At 35.6% G+C, this 9,736-nt stretch overlaps 1 protein-coding gene and 1 long non-coding RNA gene across 2 annotated transcripts; one reads left to right on the plus strand and one right to left on the minus strand.

Annotated features, from left to right (window-relative positions):
• Window positions 1–4,341: 4,341 nt before the first annotated feature.
• On the minus strand, window positions 4,342–4,839 carry LOC147486066 (uncharacterized). The gene has a single exon (XM_086573640.1). The coding sequence runs from the start codon at window positions 4,837–4,839 to the stop codon at window positions 4,342–4,344; it is 498 nt and encodes a 165-aa protein (XP_086429766.1).
• Window positions 4,840–6,274: 1,435 nt separating this feature from the next.
• On the plus strand, window positions 6,275–9,155 carry LOC147486067 (uncharacterized). The gene is made up of 3 exons (XR_015200658.1): window positions 6,275–6,428; window positions 6,611–6,749; window positions 9,050–9,155. It is a non-coding gene; the product is annotated as an uncharacterized LOC147486067 (long non-coding RNA).
• Window positions 9,156–9,736: the final 581 nt, after the last annotated feature.

Raw genomic sequence — 9,736 nt, forward strand, 5'->3', positions numbered from 1 at the left:
ACGAAGGGCTTGACACATCACTTTTGCAGTCATCTTTTCGTTAGTCTAAGTTTGAACGTTTTTACGCTCGCTTAGTTCATTATTATCATTACGAAAAAATCTGACGAAATTACCAAATTTAGCTTTGTTAGTCTAAGTTTGAACGCTTTTTACGCTCGCTTAGTAATTACTATCGCTACAACAATGTCTGACGAAGTTACCACATTTAGTTTTGTTAGTCTAAGTTTGAACGCTTTTTACGCTCGCTTAGTCATTACTATCGCTACAACAAAATCTGACGAAGTTACTACGTTTAACTTCGCCAGTCTAAGTTTGAACGCTTTTACGCTCGCTTAGTTCGTTACTATCACTATAACAAAATCTGACAAAGTTACCACGTTTAGATTTGAATGCTTTTACGCTCGCTTAGTCCGTTACTATCACTACGACAATATCCGACTAAGTCATCGCGTTTCGTTTTGTCAGTCGAAGTTCGAATGTTTTTACACTCACTTAGTCTAATTTTGCCGAGTTAAGTTACCATTGGGGGCATTTTTCTCTACATGGGGGCATCTCGTTCTATTTCATTTCAATTGCATAAATCTACAACATTGTCAGTTTTCCGCAGGTATGTTATCTGACACAACAACAATATTCAATAACAAACCCATCTTTATTTTTATTTTTCATCAAAAGAAGTTTTAGCTCTATGGTATTACATTCACATGATTACCTAATCAATTATCTCTGTCAATTGTCTTACGGTTGTTTGATTAAATCTTAATTTTCATCTTCGAAATCTGCATTCGCTTCGCTTAGCGCTTTCGGTTAACTATTTTCAGCGTCATTATTTTTTCTAAGGCATTCTGCCGATCTTTCTACGAAAAAAATTTTGAGCAAAAATTTTCGTCAGCGTCATTATTTTTTCTAAGGCATTCTGCCGATCTTTCTAGGACAGCTTCATTATTTTTTCCAAGGCATTGTGCCGATCTTTCTACGAAAAAAAATTCAACGAAAATTTTCGTCAACGTCGTTATTTTTTCTAAAGCATTGTGCCGATCTTTCTACGAAAAATTTCGATTTAAATTTTTCAATCAACGCGTCGTTTTTTTTCTAAAGCATTGTGTCGATCTTTCTCACGAAAAATTTTTTTCGGCGAAAAATTTTCGTCAACTTCATTATTTTTTCTAAGGCATTGTGCCGATCTTTATACGAAAAAAATTTCGACGAAAATTTTCGTCAACGTCGTTATTTTTTCTAAAGCATTGTTCCGATCTTTCTACGAAAAATTTTCCGAGCGAAAATTTTCGTCATCTTCATTATTTTTTCTAAGGCATTGTGCCGATCTTTCTACGAAAAAAATTTCGACGAAAATTTTCGTCAACGTCATTACTTTTTTTTAAAGCATTGTGCCGATCTTTCTACGAAAAATTCTCCGAGCAAAAATTTTCGTCAGCGTCATTATTTTTTCTAAGGTATTCTGCCGATCTTTCTACGAGAATTTTTCCGAACGAAAATTTTCATCAGCTTCATTATTTTTTTTCCTTCGCGAGTTATGTTTTTGTTGTGTTCGTCCACTATTCCAAGTTACGGAGATTATCACTTCCTAATCTTCATTATTTTTTTTTCCTTCGCGAGTTATGTTTTTGTTGTGTTCGTCCACTGTTCCAAGTTATGGAGCTTATCACTTCTTAATCTGGATTTAAATTCGTGGTTATCACTTCCTAATCCGGATTTAAATTCGTTGCATGAATGTGGTTATCACTTCCTACCTTTGTTTTATCTCTTTATCTCCTTCTTGCCTCAACACCAACTTAGTAGAGTGGAGACTCGAACATTGTTCACCCCTCTCACCAACTAGTGGGTGTGCCACTACAGCCCAACCACTTCCTTGAAAGGAATCTATTTTTTTCCATACTTCTATTAATACTAGATCTGCCAATCCGGGTTAAAAATTGGTTTTCTTTATCGATTTTTTGTCACCTATTTTACTTCTTGCTTCCCCCTCTATCAATTAATTACATTGCAGCCTCATATAAATTAGTTTAAAATTATTTAACACACAATATTTCAGGCATTTTTCTCGACATTCCATTTTTCTATCATTTCCTTTCGCATGATACTTCGTTATACACTATGCTCACTTTTTTCTTATTCCATTTTTTCCTTGTTTTTTCTTCTCTTCTTTGCCATGTGAACTTTGTTCGCATGACAAAGAGGGGGCGGTGTTTCGACCCCCACATATGTGGCAAACGTCCATTATTAGGGGTCTCCATTTTATTCGTTTAATCAACAGTGCTAAAGCCCAATTCGCAATATCATGGATCAATATACAGGCCCATTAACTCATGTGTCTAAGGCTGAACCTTAGCCACATGGCTTGCCACTAATGTACATTGATTTATGTCCAGATCCATTTCTTATCAAAAAGATAATTATCAGTTGACAGTTATATTCTATCACAATTACTCAAACAACAAGATTACTTGAGCTACAAGGACTCTCTACTCTACCTATATAAATACCAAACTATTTTTCATAAGGAACTACGTGGAAACTTGATCCCTAGATAATAGATCTTGGGTACGTAGGCAGCCATTATCTTGGTTCAGTTTCATCTCCCCCAACATCAAAATTCTCTGTTTCTTAGTGCGTTCTTTACCAGTGCTCTCGTTGTGTTGAAGCAATTTATTGCCGAAACAGGAGTGTTTGGACTCATTCCAGAAGAAAGAAATGAGAAGAAAGAGATTGTGACTCATTCTAAAATCAAAGAGAAGCTCCATCATTAGTACATACAATTAACTACTCAAAATCTAAAGTTAACAACATGTCTATTTCTATATCTGCTTTTTCTATTATTAGTCTAGCATATATATTGTAGAAATTCTCAAATCTTTTAAATTGAATTCATATAAAAAATAAAAATTATGCTCATTACATTGTATATAAAATTGTTCTTATTGAAAATGCTCCAATAGGTCCGTATTGTTTTCCTCACCTGCAAATATGAGAAAATTAAACAAAATAATTTTTTATAAGTAATAATATTATAAGAATAGTATAATGTAGTGTGAAAAGTACCTTTTCAAATATTTGTATTATGTGAAACCGTATTCACTTCATCAATAGATCTATTGTTCCCACTGTTTCTTGATGTACCTGTTTGAATCATTGTAGGAATTACAGAGAGTTGATTTGATTTTGAATACTAAATTGTATGTATGTACTTTCTAAAGGTCGCCAGTAAATTGTATTACCTGTAGGCAAGTTGTTGAAAACTTCCCGAAAGACTATGTTCTGTGTGTAGCCATAGGGTTCACCGTCTTTACGCGGTACCAATATTTTCAGTCCTTCCCGTGAGTTTGTGCGCGAGACAGGCTAAAAATAGGATTTGGAAGGTAGAGTCTGACATGTTTCAAGGTCTGGCATTGGCTTTTGTTAATAGTCATTGCAAAGCAAATTTTTATCGGGAATTGTAGTCGTTTTAAAACGAATGGCCATTTCGTTCGATTGGACGATGTGACAATACGGTGTATTGAGACTTCTTGTCCTATGTTTCTCCCGGTTAAAATCTCTGCCCTGATAATTCTGTCGCCAAATTCTGTCACTATTAGCCTCGTCCCATTGCAAAGACCCAATCCAGGATTGATGTTTCGTATAAGCATAATCGGAATGCCTTTTTTTAAATCGAGGGCATGGTTTGGCATCCCGGTTGTAGTGTGTGTTAAGGTATTCCGTGGGGAACAAAATGTCTTGGTTTCTTATTTTCCCATTGATCGGCAAATTGAGTCCAAGACTTAGATATTTCTTTGACTCTCTGGTAGAGTTGAAAGAATGAACACATTCACATCTTCTACGCAATCATTTGTTAGTGCCAAAATACACCTGTCCTTTAGGTACTTCTGTTCGCTGTAGTTTTGCAAGATATCAGAATAAGTGCTTGTCACAATTTGCTTTATTGGATCATCCCCTTATGGTATTAGGAACTCATCTATAATTTTTATCCAGTTTGCCTCTTCCCATTCATTGATTGCTATGACCGGCAATTTGCCTTCTCCCACATCTAGAACCCATTAGCTGAACTGTGATATCGACTCGACCTTTGTTGGATCAAGGTTTTTCTTTTGGAGGCGCATATTTGTTGTCAGCACAAATACCCGACAATAATCCCACAAATAAGATTTGTTTAGTGAAGCAGCCACCACCTGTTCCCTTGTTGATCTCTCAATGACGGGGAGTGTTTGTCTAAAATCCCCTCCTAAGAGCATGGTCTTTCCACCAAACAATTTCTCCGGAATTCTGAGCGATTGAATTGCATCAGATCTCTTAATGTCTTATCTACTGCGAAAATGTTTTTATCATTCATTGGTGCCTCGTCCCCACACAACCAAATCCGTTTCTTTCATTAGCTTGGCCAAATGTGTTCCTTTGGCGATGTCGCAAGCATGAGTTCTCATCTGTGTTAATTGGAATTTTGAACCGTGAATGCGCAGTTCTCCCTCCAGGCAACAAAAGAGATGTTATTCCAGAAGATGCAACAGCTAAGACAATTTTCCCTTGAGATCTCAACCTTGCTAGAATTGTTTTCCAAAGAAATGTTTTTCCAGTTCCTCCACAGCCATATACAAAAAATAGCTCCCCAGACTTATTTTCTACCCCCTCAATGACTGCATCAAAAATGAGTTTCTGCTCTCTGTTTATGTCCTTGTGAAGTTCAAAGAATTCCTTCTCAAGTGCGACCCTATTGTAGCTCAACTCCTCATGTATCAACCTATTTTCAACGCCTTTGTTTAGTGACATGTCAGGAAATGGGAAGCCCGAGTTCTGGAACTCCTTGAGTGATCTGTTGTTCCTGTTCATTATCTTTTCTCTCTCACGAGAGAGCATCGTTTTGTAGTTCACCGTCGGTGAGCGTTAGTTCATTGTTGTTCATCCTTTGTCTTTTCGCGGAATAGAATGTCTTCGATAGCAACTTCGATTAATGCGGTCCATAACTCTAATGGATTGGTAACTTCACAGAACAGTAGAATTGTGACGAATGTTTCTCTTAGTGAGGGAGGTAATTCCCAGCATGATGCCTCTACAATTGCATCGTGCCACTCTCTGTCGTCCTGAAGTAATCCTAGTGCCATGCAAGCTGATTTGAAGCTTGGATGTACAATGCCGTTTACGGTCTTTATTTCATCGTAGTTTCGTGGTCCCTTTACAATGTTCAAAAGCAAACGTAGATAGAACCGTTCCCCTGCAGTTGGGTGGCAATAGTAAATTCTTCCGATTGTCTTCCCTGATTGTCTCCTTGTCCATGTTTTAAACTTCTTGTTCCAGACCCATTTTGTTGGAAAGTCAACATATGTGAGCTGCCTTGCATCTTCGTTCTCTGCATTAATTCTCATCTAGTAAGTGAATTTTGTCTTTTGCATGCCATCTGCATTGACTACCACAACAAGATTGTCTTGTCATTGTATATTATGGGCTGCTCATTTTCAAGATGAAAAGAAAGGCGTTCTACTGCTGGGAATTTATATTGAATTGGAAATTTGTAAATTCTCCAACATGCTTCGGGAGCTAAAATGTATCGACAGTCCAAGTATCTTTTTATCTCATCGACTTCGGGAGCAGCTTGTTCTCCATTTGACTTTCCATTTTGATTTTTCTCTTCAATAACAAATGTTCCCCTGTCTCTCCCCTTGTTTATGTACTTGAACAAATACTTCACAGACCTCATTTGGTTGGAGTACTCAACGTTGATGTGAGCTTGGTATTTTACAACCAAGTCGACATTATGAGGAACTACCCAACTGTTATCAACTTTAAACTGTTTCTGACGCTTTATCTTTATGGCCACCCTTTTGTCATCTCTTCTTCTATACACGACACATCTGTTAATGTCAAATGTGGTTTGGCTGCAAAGTTTCTTCGGATAGAAGCTTTTGCACTTGTTGTTTACCATGCAAGGACATTTCTTATCTAGATGTCTACACAGACCATGTATCATAAATTGTAAAACTGCTTCGTAAGCAAATTGGGTCACTTTTATCGAGCAACTCTGCTGATATGATTTTATTAATATCTGCTGCAGTCTTCAGTTTGTTTTCAAGGAACAACAAAATGTGAGCATGTGGTAGTCCCCTTTTTTGAAACTCAATCGTGTAAACAGCTGCAAATTAACAATAAATGAAATGAGGTTTTAGTATTTAGCAAAACACTTGAACTGTAGTAGAGTTACATGAATAGGAATATGAATTCAAATAGTGTACATACATAGAGTGTTATGCGTTGTTAATTTGTACTTTTTTGGTCTTTGCTTATCATCTCTTTATCATTGCTCAATTTTTTTTTACATGTAGGTCTGTAGAGGCGTGATGAAGCTGCTTTGCTATTAACTGGGGGATTTTATGATAATGCACAATTTCTCTTCATTAGAATATTTTAGACGACGGTACGGTATGGTAAGTGTTCCATGGTTATGTGAACTTCAGCTAAACGTTTTAAAGTAAGTGCTATATTGTTGTATCTCAATTTGATATTGTCTAAGTATTATGTGAACTTCAACTAAACGTTTGAAGCTAAGTGCTATATTATTGTATCTCAATTTGATATTGTCTAAGTATGTTTTCTTGTGTCATCTAAGATAATGAAACAACTCTATTTACCTCCTGAAATTTCACTTCAAGATGGAAAAGGGGAATTGGACAGGGCAAGAAAGATGTTGGGATACTCTACCTAAGGGCCACAAAATAGGGACACCAGAGCCTTTGTTCAAGTAATTGGTACATCCATTTTCTGCTCTTGATTATTTATGTTGCCTAATTATAGAACATTGTTTTGTCTGTGTCGTTCTTGATATCCTTGCAGTCACTATATAGTTTAATGTTAAGTATTCTTTTGATGCTAACAGAATTTATAAATCGATTTTTATGTAGCGAAAAGCAAAACACAAAATCATGTTATCAGTAGTCCTAAATCAGCTAAAATAGATTTAGTAAAACATAAATTTAAAAGTGATATTACCAGCCCAGACTTTTCCAAAGTGTTTTCTTTTGCACAAATCATCCATCAGTTCATCCAATTTGATTTTGAAAGCCCGAGCTACTATTTCGTCTCTATTTTTTGTTGTTTGCCCAGTTTTCTTTGTGAACTCTTCAATTTCTGGCCATTTCTGGTTGCATGTAAAAGTGATGAAAAGGTCAGGTGATCTTGTAAATCTACAAATGGCGAGCGCATCTTGATAATTTTGTACCATATATCGTGGTCCTCCTGTGAATGTTGACGGTAAAACTACCCTCTTTCCTACAGATGATGGTGTTGTGTCTCCGGCAATAACGACATCTTTTAGGTTTTGGTACAACTCAGATCTTATTTTGTTTTGGTTTGATCTTATATAGGAAAACCTGTCCTCTTCTGTGCATGCATATAAGTCAACCAAATATTGTTTGAAGAGACGGTCACTTAGAATCACTGTATGGCCTTCATTTTCTCTTTGTTGAATTCTGAATGCATAGAATTCTCGCATGCTGATTCTCTTTCTTTTTGACATCTTTGTTCCTGGCACTTGATTACGTTCAATGGCCGCTGAGTATCCGTCTTCGCCGTGTGGAAAGAGCAATGGATATTGCAAAGCCATGAAACTTGGTTGTAGCTGATGTATTCTCTATAATCCTTGTCCGACTTTATCCACAATGACATCTCTTCCTCGATTATGTTCAAATCCATCGTCTACAATTAGGGCAGCTACTTCAGATCCCGTTGGTAGATTATATTGTCTTATGCGTCTACATTCGCATTCGATTAATCTTATCGCCGCGGGGAACAAATTCCGATTCCTTAAATCTATCTCTTGCCATTCTGAAAACTTTTGTCAGATCATTCTCTTTGTCAAGCATTTTGATCAGTCCCTCAATTACTTCTATATCTAAAGTTTTGTTTTTTCGGCGGCTCAAGGCATTTTATTCTGTTATCCACTTCATTTTGTGTGTCATAGATGTACAACTGTGCAAATTTCGGTTTGGTTCCAGGTATTGGTAGCAAAGATCCAATTTTATGGTGATTTTGGCCACCGAGTTTGAAAACGTAAGGTCCACCACCATTATTGATTTTGATTTTTCTGTCAATTTTGCCACCCATTGATGTAAACGCAAACATGATATTATATGCCCTGATATTTTATCTAAACTTTGCTGATCTAGGTCCTCCATTGTAGTCTAACAACTATTTTAAAAATCTTGGAGTTTCTTTCAGCAATGGCAATTTAACTTTCCCATCCTGACAACACAGAGAGAATTTTGGATTAAGCGGTCGGTTACCTCTTATGGTTCTTTCTTCGTACCACATTATAGCTCCACAGTGTCTGCACACGCAAGTTGGCCTGGTCCACCAGAATTCCAAGGTTCAAAAAACTTTCCTAAAAAAATATATATTATGTTAGACAAAATGCTTCATTGTAATTAATCAGTGTTATTTGTGAATGTGTTATATAGAAATCCTACTTACTTGTGATAGTATCTTCACTGTTATCTCCATCGTCATTCATTTCTTCGTCTTGTGAACCTACATTTTCCTCATCTGTTACATAATAATTTTAATTAATATGTATATAACGACTGTAAAAAAAAATTATAATAAATTGATAATTTTATTTACCACCACTTGAAATTTGATCATCGTAGTCTGTGTACTCATTTTCGATGTCCACAGCATCAACGACAATTTCATGTTGATTTGTTTTTGTGGTAGTTTGCAAAGGCGTTGTGAAAGATTGGTATGGGAATTGATTTGCCGGATAATTTCCATAAGTAGTCCAATTCATCCATTGTGTATGTGTCCCACCTGTAGAAAATATAATATATAAACCATGATATATACAAATTCACCTTTTTATTGGTCAAGCAATTTTGTCACTTGGTAGTATGCTACCATATTAAGTGTCCCAGGGTGTATAATGTTTTTGTATATTAGGGACAAATATAGTCTTTGTTTTTCTTTTGATTGCTGACTAATTATTGATATACCACTTGTACAATATATATTACAGTTTTCTCTTATAAATAAATTTTTTGCTTTATACTTGCAGATTAAAAGATGTGGAGAGATGGCATGGAAACTACGTTATTTCAAGGACCAAATGATAAAGGCTGGTTTTTCACCTTCAGAAGGTCAATGATAGAAGTTGACATTGATCTTGATGACTTGGAGGTCTGACTGTTTATCATATTGTAAGAAAAGTTAAAGTCACAATGTCACACTTCCAGTAAGTTTTTCGTTTTAATAGGACCATATAACCTAAAGATTTGTAGTCATTTACTTGTTATATCATCAACTTTGTATTCAGCATGCAAAATAGTTGCCTAGTTATGCTAATTGTTATTAGTTATGGTATAATTGTCTTATACTCTTTTATTATCTAACAAAGAACTTAATTGGAAAAAAAAAATCTGTTTTTTGTCCTTCAATTTGGTGATTTTTTATGTAGTCTTAAGTTAATGAAGCATAGTAAGATGAGGAGGCAATCTATGAAATCACAGCTAAGTTGTGCCTTATTGCCATATTATAAGAAATACTTATGATGATGATCATTATTCATGAAGTATTTAGAAATTTAGTCTTCTCTCAATTTCTTATTATACTTTTTATTTTTTCTTTAGTTCGATCTACCTGGATTTTTAGGTCAAGTAGTGTCGAGGTAAGCTTAACTTTTCTCATTAGATCAAGTAGTGTCGAGGTAAACTAAAATTAGGAATATTGTTTTATATGGTAAACT

The sequence above is a fragment of the Coptis chinensis genome, chromosome 7 (genome assembly GCF_015680905.1).
Source record: "Coptis chinensis isolate HL-2020 chromosome 7, ASM1568090v1, whole genome shotgun sequence".
Classification (NCBI taxonomy): domain Eukaryota; kingdom Viridiplantae; phylum Streptophyta; class Magnoliopsida; order Ranunculales; family Ranunculaceae; genus Coptis; species Coptis chinensis.

Coding starts and splice junctions, on each gene's coding strand:
- LOC147486066 (XM_086573640.1), bottom strand. CDS start 4,839: ATGAACAGGAACAACAGATCACTCAAGGAGTTCCAGAACTCGGGCTTC.